We start from the raw sequence: 19,711 nt of genomic DNA, 5'->3' as shown, positions 1-19,711 counted from the left end.
TTTTATATACATTATCGCATACACTAATAGTCTTAATTCCTGATCAAATGTTTCCCGAACCATTTTATGGCAAAGATTATAGGACAGTTGCATTCTGCTGCACTATCCCAGTTCACCACTAGAGACATACAGGTATTCTATCCAGGAGTGTTCTGCTGCACTATCCCAGTTCACCACTAGAGACATACAGGTATTCTATCCAGGAGTGTTCTGCTGCACTATCCCAGTTCACCACTAGAGAGATACAGGTTTTGTTTCCTACTAACTAGAAGAGGATAGTTGTAGAAAAAGTGTGCGCTGATTTTTTTAATTAACCTTTAACTAGGCAAGTCAGTTCAGAACACAATGATGGATACCAAAAGGCCTCGAGAGGGGACGGGGCCTAGGACGGGGCCTGGGATTAAAAATAAATACAATATAAATATATGACAAAACACACATCACCACACTACATAAAGAGAGACCTAAGAGAACATAGCAAGGCAGCAACACATGGTACAAACATTATTGGGCACAGACAACAGCACACAGGGCAAGAAGGTGGAGACAATACATCACACAAAAACACCACAATGAGATTTGAGAAGGATGGGAAGCGGGACTACCATTCGCTGGAAAATGTGTTGTATTCAATTAACTAGGTAGACCAGACCCAGCTGCTATAGAAATGGCATCTTTTTTGGTAGGCACCAACTCCGCCACGGTTCGTTGGACAAATCCTATGGGAAAATGTTTTGACATCAACACTGAAAACAAGATCTGTGGTAAATTCAGGCGTAAACCTTTTTCTGATATCAGCTAACGTCACAGAATTGAAGCATTTGTACTGAAATTTAAAGCCCCTGCTATAATGGTCAAGGTAACGGATCTCAGAAAATGTAGAATCTCCTAAAAGCCAATTTATGCTCCACAGGAAAATGTGATCGGTGCCATATGACTGGTGTGACGCAGACCAGTACTAAACGGCACACAATATTAACTGTACAGTACGGGTTTTTTCTCCTGTAATTCTCCAAAATTCTAATATAAATGCAGTCCCGGATCAGGCTCAATCGGTGTCCGGGAAACTAGCCTCAAGAGCAAACGCTTAATTACCTTGTAGTGAGCCCAAAACATCATCCCAAAAAGTCATTCAACTTTCTATAGCCAGTGAACAATATAAATCACTGTTCAGTCTGCATGTTTATAACCACCTAGAATAACTACATAATGATATGAGATGACAGGAAATGCCACATTGTTCAGTATTGAATTCAGACCACATGGTTCAGTCAAAATGGCCAAATTCACAAAGTCTGATTCACTACCACCGAGAAAGAAAAATAGGACAAGCATTAATTTGTAGATTTATTTATACATCAAAACAGTCACAGGGTTGAATATGGAGTTATTGTGACACCCTAATAGACAGTTAAAATCAAGGAACGGTTGTGCTCGTTGTTACTGGAGGGAGCTATACCAGAGGTAACTCATTTGGGGGGTTTTCGGGACTACAAGCTGGCACATTAATGTCCATGATACCACCCGTTAAATATACCGGAATTTACTTTGAATTAACGCTTTATTTAGCCACCATCTTTAGCGGTTTTGATATCAGTGTAAACCAAGTCTGTTCCATATATTAGCTATAAAATTGTCCCACCGTATCGTTAAAGTACACTCCATGACGAAACATGCATCTACAATAAATTCCTCCCAAAAACACAACTTAAAATAATTCAGTCAACTTTCTATAGCCAGTGAACAATGTCAATCCCGTTACATGTGCATGTTTATAACCACCTAGAATAACTACATAATGATATTGTTGATAAAACGTTTACTTGAGACAGGAGAACAAGTGGAGACATAGGACGAGGTGGATAATTTTATAATAAGGCCGTTTTATTCAAGTGTAAAGATATCAGGCAAAAACGTGCACGGCCCCTTTCTGTCAGATTCTTATGAAATCGTCGGAGAAGAGACCGCTCTAAACAGTACATTCAAATTATATAGGCAACTAGCAAAGTAGGTGGTCTTGTCGTCTGGCCTTCCTCTTGGTCAATCTTGGTCGTGAGTGGTCCTGTTCGGACCAGGTGTCGACGTTCCATTGGCTCTTGACATAGTTCTTTGTCTTGAGTCACACCCTTGAAAAGAATGTGTATGTCTAAATGATGTTTCAGGGGCCTGTCCTGAGTGGGGTGTGTGTGTGTCTGAGGTTAGTATCTAATGAGATCGGCATGTGCCTAAGGACAAAGAGAGGGTGGGTTCATTTTGTACAAAGGATAGCCTATGTTGGAATGTTGTTATACTAGTCTCCAGTATCTATTTCAATTTCTTACAAATCCCCCTCTTCACGTCTTCTAGACGTGAATAAACTAGATAAAATTTGTCAGAAGACAAATTTTTGATTCCCCCTCTACACGTCTCACAAGAGACGTGACATAAAAATATCTTAGTCCTCAAATAGATAGACAGGTCCAGCTTCCCCATCATCAAGCAATGGGAACATTTGGGCCCTTTCCTGATTAGGGTCTATGGCGGCAGTGATAACACGACTAGCAAGCGTGCGCGCACATGGAATGCAACAGCATCCACAAAGTACAAGAATGCCTGCAAACACGGAAATAGATACTAGGATGGAGGAAACCAGCGTCTTATATTACCCAAAAGCATCCATCCATGAGTCCCACATAGACGTGTCCACTCCAGAATGCTGTTTCATCTTACCATTAAGGGTACGGAGTCCCTCCAATACCTCAGTCAGACTCCCATCCGTAGCTGTATTGTTGGGAATGAAAGTACAGCACTGCTCACCAAACATGGCACAGACCCCCCCTTTCTCAGCCAATAACATATCTACCGCGATTCTGTTTTGAAATGCCATCAGGGACGTAGCTGCCAATTGTCCATGGACCGCCTCGAAGCCTTGTTGAGTCCAATTGCCCAGTTTCTGGACATTAAAATGAATGTAGTTAATTCTGTCCACATTTTTATTAACTGTACACCACCAACAGACAGAAGATTCAAACCCAGCTGTCACTTAGTCCACCAGTTTATATTCATCTGGCACCCCCTAGGGACACCACTAGCATCAATGTAAGTTGAGTCGTAAATAAGCAAGGACCAAAAAGGAGACCACTCCAATAACTACACCTGGAGTGGCCAACCACACATTAGTAACCCAAAAAACGAGAATATGTTAAACCCTCAGGTCCATCCCTCTATACAACCTGTACCAGGTGGGCTCGTCGCCACCCGGGAACTTCAAACCTTCACAACAGGGAGGACAAACATCACTTTTTATTCATTCGACAACATCAACTACAGCAAACCAAGGGTCCTCCTCTGTCAAGCCCACTTTCCTGCGGAAGCTTGTTTTCGTATCAGCCTCTCCAACTGGAGCATCAAGCAGCGGCATCATACCATAGGCCCTTTCCACATCTGTAACAGACTTCAAACAAGGTATGATACAGGCAACACAAAAATGAAAAACAACAACTAGTGTCAGAAATCCAGTAATCATCATTGTAGTGTACTTACCAAACCAACCACCCAGCCAGAGAACAGTCCACTCTCCTCCACACCTGCAAGACCCTTCATCTCCACTGAACCTTGCCAACCCACTCAGAGCTTTTGAAATGCTCCCATCCGGACTAGTATTGTTTAGGGACAAACGTGCAACACTGTTCTCCAATCATTTTACATACACCTCCCTGGTTGGCCAGAATCATGTCCAGTTCTAGTCTATTTTGTCTACTGGTTTGAGAGGTAGCCTCCAATCGTTCAGCCATCCCCGTAAGTACTGTGTGGGTGTAGTTTAACAAATCATTGTTGATTATAGTAGATATAATTGATCCAAGCATTCTGCTTAGCATCAACAATAGCTGGGCCAAACTGGGCAATAGATGCCACAGGCCATCATTCCTGTTTGATGTCTGGTATTCGTGGGGGACCCCTATTGGGACCCCAACAGGTTGGTGTGCATGTTATCTGTACCCTCGGACCAAGGAGCGTCACGGTTCTGCCGTCTCCTGGGTTGGTACCGAGTCTCTGTGTCATGTGCAGCTCCCAGAAGTTGATTAGCTGTAATCTCAATAATAGGCAATGGTGTTATCAGACTGGCCAAAACACATGTGCAACGACAATTTCCTTTCAAAATGGGGGTCAACTGCCTGGCAGGTCCACACATCCACCATACATCAGCAACACCTCTAGTTAATAGTGACATTAGTGATGCAGGCAGCAGTAGGGAACCTCCCATAGTCTCTACCTCTACCTGTACCAGTGTTACAGCTGTAATATCCTCCACATGCCTTAACTCCCCACGGTACCTTCTGGGGAGGTACTTCTGGGAACACAAAACTCAAGAGTTTTACACAAGGTTGAATTTGGCTTAAACTTTCCAATATACACATCCAACCTTCCACATTACTTAGGGCAAATGGGTGAGCAGCCAGAATAGGTCTGGCATGTCCACATACGACACAGTCCTTTCTATTAAGTATTCTGTAGGCCAACCACATATTCTCCCTTTCCTCATAACCAGTTTCAGTCCCCAATTGTTCACTATCTTAGATGTCTTTTATATTTATTACCTGTACCGGATTAGAGAGCTTAGGTGATGGCGTGGGACTTGGTCTTGAAGTGGTGGAGGAGGCCGGCTGAACCCTGGTCCGTTGGAACTGGTGGTGGTTCTGGCAACACTGCGATGGTAACATCCCCATCGTATCCTAATCAGACAGCTCAGGACTACAAGCAGTCCTGTAAAACCCCACCCTCTCCCAAAGAACACATCATCAGCCAGAGATCAAACAACACTTTCACTTCTATGAACGTACACAGTGAGGAAAGGTCGGGGTCAGGGAATTTTCATTAAGGAGTTGACCCCCGAGCTTTATTAGCAACAGTTCTTCTCCTTAACTCTGTGATCATTCGGCAGTGTCAGTGTGTCTCACCCTCCAAGTGCGATATGCCCCCAGGTCGAGTGAATCACCTTCTCCTTTAATTCACCTGCAACGCATAAAATCCTGGACATACAGATTTGGTTAACCACCAGTTTCTCATTTGTTTTATCTGATTATATATTTAACTTCTATACCTATTTGTTAGCTATAATTTTGAATTTTACATTAGTTTATTTTCCAATAGGCCCCATCCTATCCTAGACCACAATGTACCCCTCCCCCGTTTGATACCTGGCTCTGGCCAGGTATCAACCTTACCTACTCTAAATAATGACTTAGTACATTATAATATAGAAACGTCCCATTCATTCGCCGCATATCCAATTCTCCCTTGGGCGTACATTCATATCTATTTTTTTCCAATTCTCTGTCAAGTGACTTATCTACTTTAAAATGTATCTGTGCTGCTTATATATGTTAAACCCTTACTCTCCTTTCTTATTTCACAGCCTACCTTGCTCATTTCCTGGTCCACCCTCCCCACTCTGCTCTCAAACCTTCAAGGTCTCAACAGTGCGGGGTAGACCCATCTGTCTGCCTTTTTCTAATAATAGTCAATAACAACTATGTGTTCCTTTACAATATTAACTAAGTGTCTCACTGTTTTGACTTTATCTGCATGGATTTAAAAATAACAACAGGTCTTATAGTGTCAATCTCTAAAGTCCTAACATAACCTTAATTAACCTATCTCTATCTTCTAATGGCCAATACAAATGCTTACCTTATGGTCAAGAGTTATAAACTCTATTATAATCAATTTACCTCAAAACTAGTATCCCCAATGACACAACTTCATTATTCTCACTACATTTTCCCCGTGAGTGATCAAGTCACCGGAAAAATGCAACGAAAACAGAAAATAGGCCAAAAGGTTACACCTACATTCGTGTTCCATATCTAGACATACCAAAAGAACCCTTTATCTTCTCAAAGTCCCTTGCCTAAATAAAACTCAGAAAGTAAAACTCCTATTCCAATATGAGTGTATTCTTTTAAGATATCTTATCTCTGGGAACACGGAAACCCTTAACCTTAATGTTTACTCCAAAAAACAAAATTATGTCACCAGCATTCAACCAGGCCCCCCGTCGACTGGGAGACCATTGGGTGCTGCAATACTGCCATCTTCTGTCCATTCTCTGCACAGCTCTCCACCCACTCTTATTCAACCTTCTCAATTTGAGCCATATTAGTTTCTTATTTTAACTATTGTTTTCAAAATTTTTAATTTTTTTTTTTTTAATTTTTAATTTTTTAAAAATCTATTATTACCTAGTTAGACTAGAGTGTCCGTGACATACATCCATGGGGATCCGGTTATAGTTATTCTATTAACCATGTGAAAGTGCCCAGGGACACCACAAATATCAGTAGGAATATCACAAATAAGGGGCCAGATATCCCTAGCCTTGCCCAGGGAGGGAGAAATATCCCTCTAACTGGGCGAGGTTCCTTTATCAGGGGAGGCGGAGTTTGATTCCGCATCACCTGAGTCAGGAATGTCTTCATTTGGAATCGAATTTAAGCTGTTTAAATCAGCTCTGACTTCTGTCAGTGTTCTAGAAGGGATTGGGGCTGGAGTGCAATGTGTGAGGTGGTGCCAAGGTGCGCCTGATTTACCTTTGACCTGGACTGAGTGTGAAGTAACTTCCCTCACTTCGTACAGTCCAGTCCACCTGGGTTCTAGCCACTTTCTCTTGCGGACTTTTAACCCCACCCAGTCACCAATTTTTTACCTTCAGTGATGGCGGATCTTCTGTCAGCTTCCCCATTTGGACCTTGTGAATCTGTGTGGAGAGAGCTGCAGAAAGTTCCGTCAATTATCAGACATTACAATTTGTTATACATCAAGGGCGGGCATATGACCTCCCTCCCTTGGTGAACCCAGCATGACTCCTCCAGCCATTGTCTCATGAGGAGAGAGATGGGTGCCTGCACCTGGAGAGGCTATCATGGCCAGCAACGCCAGGGGCAGGACTTTAACCCAAATCAACTTCAAACCTGCACATACATTTGATTGGCGCGTTCCACGAGACTTATGAGATTGTGGCCTGTACACTAACCCCATCATTAAACAACATCCATTAATCAGTTGACATTTACACATCCGACCCTATTGGTACATGGAGCGTTTGTCATTAAACAATACACATGAGTTCGGTTTGCAGCCACTTCCTTTCAGCGCTGAACGTGAATTCTTTGCTCATCAGATATGCTGCAACCCCATGGTGGGTGTGGATTTCCAATGGATGGCACATTATCATGTGGGCTGTTTTTCCAATAGCTTTTGCCACTGCAGCCACATACCTGGAGCATGTGGTTTGCCCTTCTTCAATGTGGTCCAGTTTGGAGGAGTGATACCTCAACACTCTACTCTCCCCCTCTAGGTTCTGGAAAAGGATGGATGATGTAAATCCTTCCTTTTCAGAAACATCCAGATGGAACTTGTTTTTTTTTAGTCAGGTGCTGTTAGGGCTACTGCCACTTAGAGATCTGTTTTCAAGAGTGCAAAGGCCTTTGATGCTTCAGTAGTCCAGGACAATGATGAGTGTAGGTTAGTGGTGAGCAGCTTCAGGGCCATGGGGCATATTCGTCAGCCATGCCCTGAAAAGGGGGAGGTGATTGCTGATTCGGGTCTGGATTGGGGTGATTGTATGCGGGTTGAAGGGCCGCACGTGGTTGATACATCATTGGCCTGACTCCCCCTTGGTCTAGGGGCGTATCCTCGTCCCCTTTTGGCCAGAAACTGGCTCTGGGCCGGGGTTATTGGGTGCGGACACTGTCGCACCATGTGCCCAGCTTGTTTACAATTATGACAGCTTCCATAAGATCCAGAGTACCTCTGGGGCTGTCCCCATGTGGGTGAATAGTTTGATTGTGGTAGTGGGTAGTAGGGTTGTAGTGGTGGTTCCGACGAAGGGTATGGCTGAAGCGGGTAGGCATACGGCAGTTGGAATGGCTGCTCCTGGGGTGGGTGTATAGTTGGTCCCTGCTGGGTGAAGATGGGTAGTTGTTGTTGCTGTATCATTCGGGAAACAGTTTTTTCAATAATTTGTGAGATTTCTTGTTGGTCTTCAGCCACCATCTGTTTCTTGGGTTTCTCTCCTTTCTGGGCCTCTTTCAATTGTAGTTTCAAAAGTTGTACCTGTAGGGACTGGATTTGTGGTTCAGCCCCTCCCTTATCCTTATTGTATTGGGTGATGTGGTGATGCACATGGGAGTTGAACTGAGCCTGGGGAATTGCCATTAACCCCACAGTGCCCCTGAGATGGATTGGGGCCGATGGGGCTGCTGTGGTGGTAGGTGGGGCGTCATTATTGTTGGGCCTGCCCTCTTTGGTGTCAGTTGGTGCTCCAGTGCCCACCCCCATCGTATCAGGTTTCCTGTAAGGGAGTGCTCTTCTAATTTCTTCAATTGCCCAAATTCCTATTTTCAGCTCAGCCTCTGCTCTTTCCCTTTGCTGTGTTCCTTCCTTTTTAAATAAGTGACTCTTATTCTTTTCAGCTTCACTTTCTATCTTTTCCTTCACTGCTTCCCCTAATTTTTTCTCCATAGTGAGGAGCTGCCCTTTTGATGGGGAGACTCCACTAAGGAAACCGGCTTGCGTCCATTTCAGCCTCACTTCTTCCCAAATTCTTTTAACGGGTTTGTAATGTAATCTCCCGCCTGCTCTGTCTTTCATTCTCTGATCTAAATATTCGTTGAATTTGTGTTTGGGGACGATAGTCGTGGTCATTTTGTCGTTAAGCTATGTCTGGGTCTATTATTATCTTTGTATACTTTAGCCCGTCACTGATCGAAACCAGCGATGTATTTTTTCTCTAACCCCCCTTAGTCTCGTGTCCGACCCGCGTGGACAAAGAATTTTATTGCCGTGTATTCGATGAATTATTTTCGTTTTCCAACAATATTTCAGCTATATCTTTTTGAAACAATATACGAATATATTCACGCGCTCCTGATATAATTGGAATGACAGTTTTAGGTACTTATAATAAAAATATTATTGCTTTTCGCTTATTCAATTAATTAAATACCTTGGCAAAATATTTCAGAAGTTTCCTTTGGGAACAATATACTAATGAATTCAGGCGCTCCTGATATAATTGGAATGGCAATTATAAGATCTTTTATTCGAAAGATATTATTACTTTTAACTTTTTCGATTAATTTGAACTCGTTTTTTTTCTCGATTAATTAAATACTTTGCCAAAACATTCAAGAAATTTCCTTTGGGAACAATATACTAGTAAATCAAGCGCTTCTAAAATAATTGTCAAATTAATTCTAACCCTTAAGGATTTATCAACAGCACGAGAGGGAAAAATCAGGTCAACTTATCAGCAGAAAATAGCTGCTTCTCTGACCCGGCGGTCACTTCCAACACAGCCTCAACTTAGCATATGGCTAATTATTAGCAATCGGCCTCGTGGAACGTTCAATCACTCACATTGATTTGGCGTTATCGACTTGTCTCGGTTCTGCTCATGCAACTTATTTCATCGATTCCTCACTGGTATATCAGACTACTTGGAATACATTTCAACATTTAATTCCTCACTGTTATCAGACTACTTGGAATACATTCAGCATAGCCTTCTGTCTACTGGAATGCCAACTCCAGTAGGCTCAGGTTCGCTATTACCACAATTCCTCACTGGTATATCAGACTACTTGGAATACATTTCAGACAAAATTCATTTAATTCCTCACTGTTATCAGACTACTTGGAATACATTCAGTTAATTCATTTAATTCCTCACTGTTATCAGACTACTTGGAATACATTCAGACAAAATTCATTTAATTCCTCACTGTTATCAGACTACTTGGAATACATTCAGTTAATTCATTTAATTCCTCACTGTTATCAGACTACTTGGAATGGGATTTTTAACGCAGATATCCTTACACCGTGCCTTAGATTCTAGACAATTCCACATAAATTTAGCAACAATTCACACTCACCTCAGTACTCCTGATCATAATTTAGATATTGGCTATAATACAATATGCAGATTTTGATTAAACCGGCTCTGCTTACCTTAATATTTTCGAGCTCTTTGATCAGTTTCCTGGGTGAGTTGAATCGCCGACGTCTCCCTCGAGCGGGTCACCTCTCCTTCTTGAATCTTTCTCCCACTCGCCTCCTGTCTGATCAATTTTCTATGGACCGAAATCAAAGGTGTATAACCATCCTCTGCTACCAAGTCTGTTGATAAAACGTTTACTTGAGACAGGAGAACAAGTGGAGACATAGGACGAGGTGGATAATTTTATAATAAGGCCGTTTTATTCAAGTGTAAAGATATCAGGCAAAAACGTGCACGGCCCCTTTCTGTCAGATTCTTATGAAATCGTCGGAGAAGAGACCGCTCTAAACAGTACATTCAAATTATATAGGCAACTAGCAAAGTAGGTGGTCTTGTCGTCTGGCCTTCCTCTTGGTCAATCTTGGTCGTGAGTGGTCCTGTTCGGACCAGGTGTCGACGTTCCATTGGCTCTTGACATAGTTCTTTGTCTTGAGTCACACCCTTGAAAAGAATGTGTATGTCTAAATGATGTTTCAGGGGCCTGTCCTGAGTGGGGTGTGTGTGTGTCTGAGGTTAGTATCTAATGAGATCGGCATGTGCCTAAGGACAAAGAGAGGGTGGGTTCATTTTGTACAAAGGATAGCCTATGTTGGAATGTTGTTATACTAGTCTCCAGTATCTATTTCAATTTCTTACAATATGAAGGAAATGTCACATTGTTCAGTATTGATTTCAGACCACATGGTTCATTCAAAATGGCCAAATTCACCAAGTCTGATTTACTACCACCAAGAACGAAAAATACAACGAGCATTAATTTGTAGATTTATTTATACATCAAAACAGTCACTGGGTTGAATTGACTTGGCCTGGTTTTCCCCAGTTCCAACGAGACGTCCCACTTCCTTGCTGACCAAACAGGAGTGCAAGAGGGCTTGCCGGTGTACAACAGGAGAGCTAGAGGGAAAATAGGGTGAGAATTAAACCCTGGTGATACTGTAGGGACTAATACACAAGGTCTGAGATGACTTGATCAGAGAGTAACCAATCAGTCAGCGTTACATCAGACTGGGGCGGTAATGATGACTCATCACGTCAGAGTATGTAGTTTATAACAAATTGCTTGGGTCAGTGTGATGATCCAAGAGGAACATCCAACAGTACATTAACAACATCTTCCTAATATTGATCTGCCCCCCTTTCCCATTATAATACATATAGTCTTGGCCAAAAGTTGAGAATGGCAATACAAAGAATTTAAGTTCCTTTGGATGGGGTATGGTAGGAGCCAGGTGGACCGGTTTAGCTCAAATGAAACACTGCTGGGTTTGTCAAGAGCAACAGTCTCTTATGTGTATCAACACTGGTCCACCACCCAAAGGACATCCAGCCAACTTGACTCCAATGCCGACCCACAGTTGTGTCACGGCCAACAGCCCTGTGGAACGCTTTCAGACCCCTTGTAGACAACTGAGGCTGTTCTGAGGGCAAACTCAATATTAGGAAGGTTTAATGTCCTCTATACTCAGTGTATTATAATACTGGAACCGTAAGTCATTCCCACTACACACCTTCCCGCTCCACCAGCACAGCAACACTTCAGCAGCCAACGAGCTCTAAAAAGACAGAACCGTTTTAAAACCAAATAATTCCAATCTTATTTTACTAGACTACATTCAGAGCATTCTGAAACCAGATCAGGATTTTAGTCCAGGGTCTGGGATCAAGCCCCCACCCAGTCACCCTCCCTCCAGGCAGGCAGCCCACCTTACCCCTGCCACTGCAAAAGCAGGCTTGTCAGTGTCTGCCCAACCCACAGGAGGGCCGATGGGCGGCCAGACCTTTATCCAGCCCAGAGCACAGGACAGGATTGCCACCTGACTAGGATGGTTAGGTTGTGCGTTCATCATTTACAACATTTCAGAATGCTTAATGTGGAGCATTACAATGCTGTCAAAAGTCACACACCTTTCCAAACACTGCAGACACTAGGACCTCAACCAGGGGGGCAGAAACCTAGAGGGAGAAAGTAGGAAAGCATGAAGTGACATTGTAAGACCTTGTAGTCAGACATGAGATCAGTCTATAGCAGTGTATTCTAATCCTGGGGACCCAAAACAGTCAACAAGTGTTTCCCCCCCCCAGAACTAGGCTTGGGTGGTATACCAGGGTATTTGGAAAACAGGGTTTCACCAATAACATTTAGATTATGTCTATGAAGTTTATATTGATAGCTACTTATGTATTTTACAGTAGGTCCAGTCACATGGTGTTTGTTTACAAGAATGAGACCAGAGAATTGTGAGTCCCTCCCTGTTAACCAGGTGATCTAATTACAGGACAGAATTCACAACTCAGCATGTTAAGTGTTAATATGCTGGGACAGCACTGCCAGTGAAACCCTGAACACCACCCTACACCTGATTACACTCAAACCCTTGATTGAATTAGGTGAATAATGCTGCGTTTACACAGGCAGACCAATTCAGATTTCCACTAATTGGTGTTTAACAATCACACCAGATCTTTACTGATCGGATTACTCAAGACTAATTAGTGAAAGATCAGAATTGAGCTGTGTCTAAACGAAGCCTTACATCTAGGTCCCCAGAACCAGGATTGTGAAACACTGCTCTAGAGTATAGATCAGTTCAGTAACCAATCAGTCAGCTTAACATCAGACTGGGGCGGTAACAGGAAATCATCACTTCTACATTATAAAGGACAGAAGTTAATGGCAACAGATCAAAGTTGATCCTACACACCTTGAGGTAGTGCAGCAACAGTTCTCCAGTGGCCAGGCTGGAACAGTTAGGACCTGGAAGGAACAGATACCAAATTAAACATTATGCAGAAGTACATTAGGTACTGCAGACTATATGCAGAGAATTCTGAAATGAGATCAGACCAAGGATCAGTTATTGTAGCCATCCAGCCAGTGGTCCAAGGTCTGGCTACAAGCTCCCCACCCAGACACCCTCCCTCCAGGCAGGCAGCCCACCTTACCCCCGCCGCTGAGAAAAGCAGGCTTGTCAGTGTCTGCCCAACCCACAGGAGGACCGATGGGAAACCTGCGTTGATGCCAGCCACAGAGCACCAGACAGAAGCCAACCAACCAATGAATATCGAATTCATCACATACATCCAGAATGTTCCATGTGGTGGGTGTGAGCTGTAGTTAAGAGTTCATGGGAATTGTAGTTCCCTCAGTGATGTTAATGAGTAGGTAGAAGGTAGGTGGAGTTTGCAGCAAGTGCAAGAGGTGGAAGGTCAGTGAGTGAAGATGCTGTAAAAACACAATCATACACACCTTCCTGAAGACTGCAGGCCCACAAGGACATCAACTGGGGGAGGAGAGTTGAGGGATAATTAAGTGGTATTGTAAGAACTAGTGGTCAGACATTAGATCAGTCTACAGCACAGCATTATCTAATCCTGGTGACCCACCACTCCTCTGGGTCCCCAGGACCAGAACTCACTGCTATAGTGTAGATCAGTTCACTAACCAATCAGTCAGCTTAACATCAGACTGGGGCGGTAACAGGAAATCATCACTTCTACATTATAAAGGACAGAAGTAAAGTCGATCATACACACCCTGTGGTTCAGTAACAGGCATCTTCTAGTGACCAGTCTGGTACCACCATCAGGACCTGAAGGAGAAGAATCCAAATAAACATGCTGAACAGCACTACATTAAAGACTGCTTTATTGTCTGATAGATCAGAGGGGTAACCAATCAGCTGGGGAGGTAACACGACTATCTAACAGACAACTGATCCCAGACCAGCACTACCACCCTGAGAGACTAAATATGGGAAAGTGCTGACAAGGGCCCTGTACTAAATCAGGACACGAGTTATTTGGAAGTCAGTATTCTAACCTCAATCCTGCTTAAACTGTATTGATGGTACTGCATGAAAATATATAAATTAACTGACTACATCCTGAGTGGCCCATCCACCCCAGTGACTTGTGCTGCTACTAGCATTTCATGAATGATTCTGCATCTACTTCTTGATATTAAATCAAATGTCAGCCATTTTGGATCGACAATCCAAAGCCAAAGTATATTGTGTGTGAGTCTCTGGTCCCATCAGACAGTTGGTAACCCCAACCAGCTGTCCCCTTGTTGCCCTGGCAACGCCAGTGGGTCCACCTTCGCAGGTTCTGTCGTCGACGCAGGGCGTAAGACACGTGCGGGTGTCATCACTAGGAGCCAGAGTCACCACGACTACCAAACATCAACAGTTCACTCGTTTGCAGTCATTTAACACGACTGGTTATAGCTTGTGGCTAAGGAAGAGGCTCTGGTTAAGATACAATGACTAGAGATTCATTTCCCATGACAATTACCGAACGTACTCATTAACCAAAACTCACCAGTGTAGTTGGCATCACGACTCCCTGTTCAGCCACATACAGAGGAAACCTAAGACAAAAGCTTCAAGATAATGACTTGGTGGGGACCAGATACCAGGCAGGCACATGGAGGGGGTTAGACATAACATATGTAGCCTTTATGACAGGTTACGTAGCCCTCTGCTGAAGTCAGCTATTCCTTTTCTCAACAGGAGTTCAGACGAACGAGATTCCAAAGAGAATATTCATCATGTTCAGCAGAAGGACGGGATCCCTCAAACATGTTGCGTTCAGCTAAACTGTACAAGTAAAAAAAGTTGTATGGAAATGTTATGTACATACCAATACATTTATATTTTTAAAAAAGGACAAACTTTAAATTGAACATTGAACTACCCCTTTAAGGACAAATTAAAGACTGGTGTTAAAATATCCATTTAGACTGGATGGATCCATACCTGCATAGCAAGACCTGATAGACCTGAAGGATATGCTGATTCTTGATACTATTTGAATGGAACCACTTATAAGTCTGTGGAGGGGTGACAATAATGCAGGAGAATAGACCACCAAAGTAAAAGATTTAAAAAAACATTGTTTTTCTATATTTTTTGTTGTCCACAACAGGGTAACAATGTGTGTGCAAAGTTACACTCAAGAATGAGAGAGCTACATAATATTTGGTATGAAGTTTCCCAGGTGTCCCTCACGAGTTTTCCCAAATGTACCCAAGTGGACAAATTGGTCCATTTGAAACTACATACCTATAGAGAACATACTAAAATGCTTTAATAATAAAGTTTACACACTCCCAGGAATGTCATACGTAATGGATCATAAGCATCCCGACATAAAAGTTACTAACAGGAGACGCGACGAGAACGCTGAACCAATGCCTCCCAAAACACGGAAGTGAACTATTAAAGATAAACGGCCAAGTTAGCAGCCAACACTGATCTAATGTCAGAAGTGTAACACACCACAAACTGAGTGAGAAAAAACTACTACTTACTTTAGTAAGTAGTATTCAGAACACCCACAGTCCTCTACACCAGATTGAGCTGCTGATGCCAAGGCCCATAGCAGTCTCTCTCTGTTGTAAAGCAGAGGGTAACACCTCTACACCAGATTGAGCTGCTGATGCCAAGGCCCATAGCAGTCTCTCTCTGCTGTAAAGCAGAGGGTAACACCTCTACACCAGATTGAGCTGCTGATGCCAAGTCCCATAGCAGTCTCTCTCTGCTGTAAAGCAGAGGGTAACACCTCTACCCCAGATTGAGCTGCTGATGCCAAGGCCCATAGCAGTCTCTCTCTGCTGTAAAGCAGAGGGTAACAGCACAAGTAGTGCAGGTGATGGGAGATTTCTTGTGGCACAGAGTACAACGACGCCTTCCTACTGTGCCCTTTTGGCCCCGAGGCACATTCAGGTCTGCAGTGATGTATTTTGGCAGGTGAACATCACTGGAGGCAGGAGTAGAGGGGACAGAGGTATAGGGGACAGAGGTAGAGCGGACAGAAGGTGCTGCAGTGGACTTTGTGCCGCAGTCAGCAAGCTCCTGGATGAGCAGCTCTCTGAAGGCTAGCTGTGTCATGGGGGTCTTTCCACAGATCTTAGCCTTCTCCTTCTGGAGGATGAATGCATTCACCACAGCAATGTCGATGAAGTGATAAAACAATGTCTTGTACCATTTCATTGTCTTGTGGAGAACATTGTAGTAGCCTATCAGAGCGTCTGACAGGTCCACACCTCCCATGCTCTTATTGTAATCCTTCACAGCAGCTGGAACGGGGACATCTTTCTTGGTCCATGTCCCATTAGCGTCCTTCGCACGCCTGCAGATGTGATCGCCACTGTACGATTTGTGGATACTGGAGCACATGACCACCTCTCTGGCATCCATCCACTTCACAAAGAGCAGGTCATCTTTACGGATCCATCGTATGGTACCCCTTTCAGCCCTCTTAGGCATGTCGTTTACTTTTGTTTTGGGAAAACCCACTCCGTTGGGACGAATGGTTCCACAAGACCATACATTCAGCTTCCTCAGGTCTGTAAATAGGGTAGGGCTTGTGTAAAAGTTATCCACAAACAGTTTATAGCCCGTCCCCAGCAGTGGAAAATCCAATAATTTCATAACGGAATCATAACCAAGTCCCATACCGGTGGCTGAGATGGACTTCCCCTCATAAACAAAGAAATTCCAAGTGTAGGCACATGCAGAATCTGCCAAAACAAACAGCTTGTAACCCCATCTTGTTGGCTTGTTAGGCATATATTGTTTGATGCCAATTCTGGCCTTTGAGGCTACCATCCTCTCATCGATGGACAGGTTCTGGGAAGGCTGAAAATGAGTCTTGCAGGCCTCAACAATGCTGGAGTAGAGAGGTTTGATTTTGCAGAGCCTATCAAAGCTTGCTGTGCCCTTCTTCTTGTCATTGTTGTCGTCAGCTTGTGGGTCACTAATATGAAGCGCCCGCGAGACAGTCAGAAACCTCGTACAAGACATGATAGTTGCAGGGAAAGGCAGTTGGTAGAGTCTTGAGCTTCTCCAGTAGTCCTTCAGGGTTTTCAACTTCACAATCCCCATATAAATGACCAGTGAGATGTAACAGTATAGGTCTTGGATGGAAATGGGCTTCCATGCCTCTTTCTTGCCTGCTTGCTTCTTAGCCCCATACTTGTTGGTGTTCGACACAAGCAAATCAAGAACTGACGAGGAGAAAAACATCTGGAAAAGATTAAGGGGGCTGTACTTTCCAGTCATGTCCAGCTGAGGTCCTGGCTGCCTTTTAGGTCGAAATGTTGGTCGAAGTGGCTCCACATCATCCTCTAGCACAGTGCGCCAACGGTCCTCTCCCTCGGTGGTAGTTGCCGCTGGTACACTGGCCCTCCTCCGCTTCTGGTCTGGACTCATAACACCTCTAGATGGCCGGGTGGCTGTGGAGCCAGAGACAGCAGCAGGGGTCAGACTGGAGGAGCCAGTTCCTATGTTTGAATGAGTGTGGGATGGACTTGAATGTGGTTTCTTTGGAGATGGCTCCCAGAGGTCATCGGAGTCTCTACCTCTATTGAGGATAAAATATAAATGACATGTTTAGAACTCAAGTTTCCTATTAGTTATTTTATTTAACCTTTATTTTAGCAGGGAGTGAGCACTGCATCAATACATCAAATACACAACACTTATCTATATTATATAGAGTATGGGGAACACAATCACTATGATGAAATATGTGGACCAAAAGGCATTAAGACACTCAAAAACAACAGCATGTCATAGCCAACAGAAAATACACTTTGGCTATGCTAATACATTGTATGCCTCAGGTCTATATATATACATATCTCAAATGAATATGCAACCATTTAAACATCTGCATTAGCATGAGAAGCAAAAAACCTATTTTACTTACTGATCTAAAAGTGGATCTTCTCCTTCCAAAAATATTTCTTCCTCACTGGAATCAAAACTGTACTCACTCATGGAGTCCTCATCCATTAGTTCTGTGTCACTCTCCCAGTCCATTTCTGCAATGTTCTCATCCAAATTTGTAAACTTGGACTTCGATGTAGCTTTTCCACTAGTAGTAGCCATGTTTTCTTTTTTTAGTTTTGAGAAAAGTTTGTAGAAGAGAACGAACCACTGCGTATCATTAACCAACGTGAGTCCTGTTTGCTTTCACCAGAGAATGAACACTGTTGCCCACAGCTCTAGCATGACGGTTGTTTGTAGTACAAAAGGCGTTCACATGCTGCTGGAAAGCCCAGCTCATTGGCTATCTAGCTTGATCGCTTTCAAAATGATAGGTGGTCCTTGGACCAAGACTCTGTCAATCAAGTGAACACCGCTGGTCTCATTGGTGCCTAACAATGGCTTACCTTCATTAGGCTAATTGACGTGTTGTGTAGCCAATATGTCAGAGGTGAATGTATCAAGTTGCATTGATAAGTGTTTTGTCGTTGTGCACTATCCCCAAACAATAGCATGGTATTTTGTCCCGCTGTAATAGCTACTGTAAATTAGACACTGCGGTTAGATTAACGAACATTTAAGCTTGTTGACGATATATAAGACATGTCGATGTCCCGGAAAGTTGGCTGTTGTTTAGAATGCCTTTCTAGTCACATACTGAGCAGCAGCATTCCAGATTTCAGGACACTGATCCTGTAGAGATTTAAAAGCAGCCCAGAACAGCCATCTTGTTTCAGGACAGTCAACTGTAAAACAAAAAAAAAAGAGGACATTTAACTAGACTACTCAGCAGGGTGTCAGGTCATTTAACATCAACAGGAATTAAGACAAACGAGATTCTAAAAAGGTTTATCATGTGGTTGCAGAGAATGATTGTTATTCTGGGAAAGACCTCCCTTTCTAGTGCACTACTTCTGACTAGGGCCCATAAATCTCTGGTCAAATGTAGTGTACTATAGAGGGCACCATTTGGGACAGTTTCAGAACCACAACTTACCAGTATGTTGGAGTCCAACGCTGCAATTCCACTGACCACAGCACTCAAACCCTGGAGAATATAAGGCAAACATTTTATTAGCGTGCTGATTGAGAAACCTGGATTTTCACAAAGCGCATCAGTGTCGTGGTCTGGAATCAGGTATTCTATAGAAGGAATCACAAAATAATGTTAGTTATAGTTTGGCTTCTGTGAGAGGATAGAAGGTTCTTAAATAGAGCCCATCAGATCAAACAGTAGCTTCACAAAATAATTATAATAATCTGACATATCCTTGTCTTTGAGGATCATCATTTACAGACAGTCACTTATGAGTTCTTTACCACATCCTGAACGTCCACCCCAAAGTGCACTTACCCACTAAAGCTAGCATAATGACTGGAAGTCTGACAGGTATGTTCTAGCATGCTAGCTGATAACCATATACTTCATAGCTGTGCTAATGCTAGTTAATATTCGCTTATGAAACTACCTTTATTTTCTCTCATAATGGACACAGAAATTGTATCCACTGATTTGGTTAGTAGATTAAGGCCTCTGCCAAAATCCTGAAGTATCCCTTTAAGGTGAAGGGCTGAGAAGCGGGACACAACCAGGAGGAAAATTACAGAGGTCCATTTGTGAACAGACAACGTGCAGGCATATAGAACCCGATACCGGTAGCGTCACAAATGGAACCTTATTTCCAATACCGTGTAACGTACGCTAACCCCATTCTGTACAAATGTGCGTAACCGCGACATTCAAAAGAGGCTGCAAAGAAAACTAATTTGACTGTGTTGACATCAAAATCTGGGGTCTGAAATACGTTTCTATTCAAGCGTTGATTGACATGGTAATGGCTCTATAGTATTGGAGAAAAGTTTAAGAAAACGGACCCCTCCGACACTGCATGTT

General features: G+C 43.2%; 2 protein-coding genes, 4 non-coding genes and 1 pseudogene across 9 annotated transcripts in view; all 7 read right to left on the bottom strand.

Moving 5' to 3' along the window:
- Positions 1-19,711, bottom strand: part of LOC139561433 (piggyBac transposable element-derived protein 4-like) — a 68,296-nt gene that overhangs the window by 11,964 nt on the left and 36,621 nt on the right. The window contains exons 7-14 of one of the 3 annotated variants that reach the window (XM_071378518.1): positions 17,759-18,563; positions 14,366-17,410; positions 13,580-13,635; positions 13,293-13,326; positions 12,748-12,800; positions 11,951-11,998; positions 11,554-11,598; positions 1,864-10,939 (exon numbers count right to left, since the gene is read on the bottom strand). In XM_071378518.1, coding sequence (XP_071234619.1) covers positions 15,610-17,410; positions 17,759-17,940 — 1,983 coding nt within the window. In that variant the 5' untranslated portion in view covers positions 17,941-18,563 and the 3' untranslated portion in view covers positions 1,864-10,939; positions 11,554-11,598; positions 11,951-11,998; ... (2 more) ...; positions 13,580-13,635; positions 14,366-15,609. Of the gene's footprint in view, positions 1-1,863; positions 10,940-11,553; positions 11,599-11,950; positions 11,999-12,747; positions 12,801-13,292; positions 13,327-13,579; positions 13,636-14,365; positions 17,411-17,758; positions 18,564-19,711 lie in introns of those variants that run through there. The other 2 variants (XM_071378519.1, XM_071378520.1) reach the window with 2 other exon arrangements.
- The window catches only part of LOC139561434 (uncharacterized), a 50,057-nt gene that overhangs the window by 19,844 nt on the left and 10,502 nt on the right, over positions 1-19,711 (bottom strand). The gene's annotated exons all lie outside the window — the stretch shown is intronic.
- LOC139561965 (small nucleolar RNA SNORD31) lies at positions 11,010-11,083 on the bottom strand. Its single transcript, XR_011672274.1, has one exon. It is a non-coding gene; the product is annotated as a small nucleolar RNA SNORD31 (small nucleolar RNA).
- On the bottom strand, positions 12,628-12,697 carry LOC139561962 (small nucleolar RNA SNORD31; annotated as a pseudogene).
- LOC139561973 (small nucleolar RNA SNORD31) lies at positions 13,470-13,544 on the bottom strand. The gene has a single exon (XR_011672282.1). It is a non-coding gene; the product is annotated as a small nucleolar RNA SNORD31 (small nucleolar RNA).
- LOC139561980 (small nucleolar RNA SNORD22) lies at positions 14,074-14,200 on the bottom strand. Its single transcript, XR_011672289.1, has one exon. It is a non-coding gene; the product is annotated as a small nucleolar RNA SNORD22 (small nucleolar RNA).
- LOC139561950 (small nucleolar RNA SNORD30) lies at positions 14,529-14,600 on the bottom strand. The gene has a single exon (XR_011672269.1). It is a non-coding gene; the product is annotated as a small nucleolar RNA SNORD30 (small nucleolar RNA).

This window comes from Salvelinus alpinus, chromosome 31 (genome assembly GCF_045679555.1).
Source record: "Salvelinus alpinus chromosome 31, SLU_Salpinus.1, whole genome shotgun sequence".
Classification (NCBI taxonomy): domain Eukaryota; kingdom Metazoa; phylum Chordata; class Actinopteri; order Salmoniformes; family Salmonidae; genus Salvelinus; species Salvelinus alpinus.
This window is presented reverse-complemented; position numbering and strand designations above follow the sequence as displayed.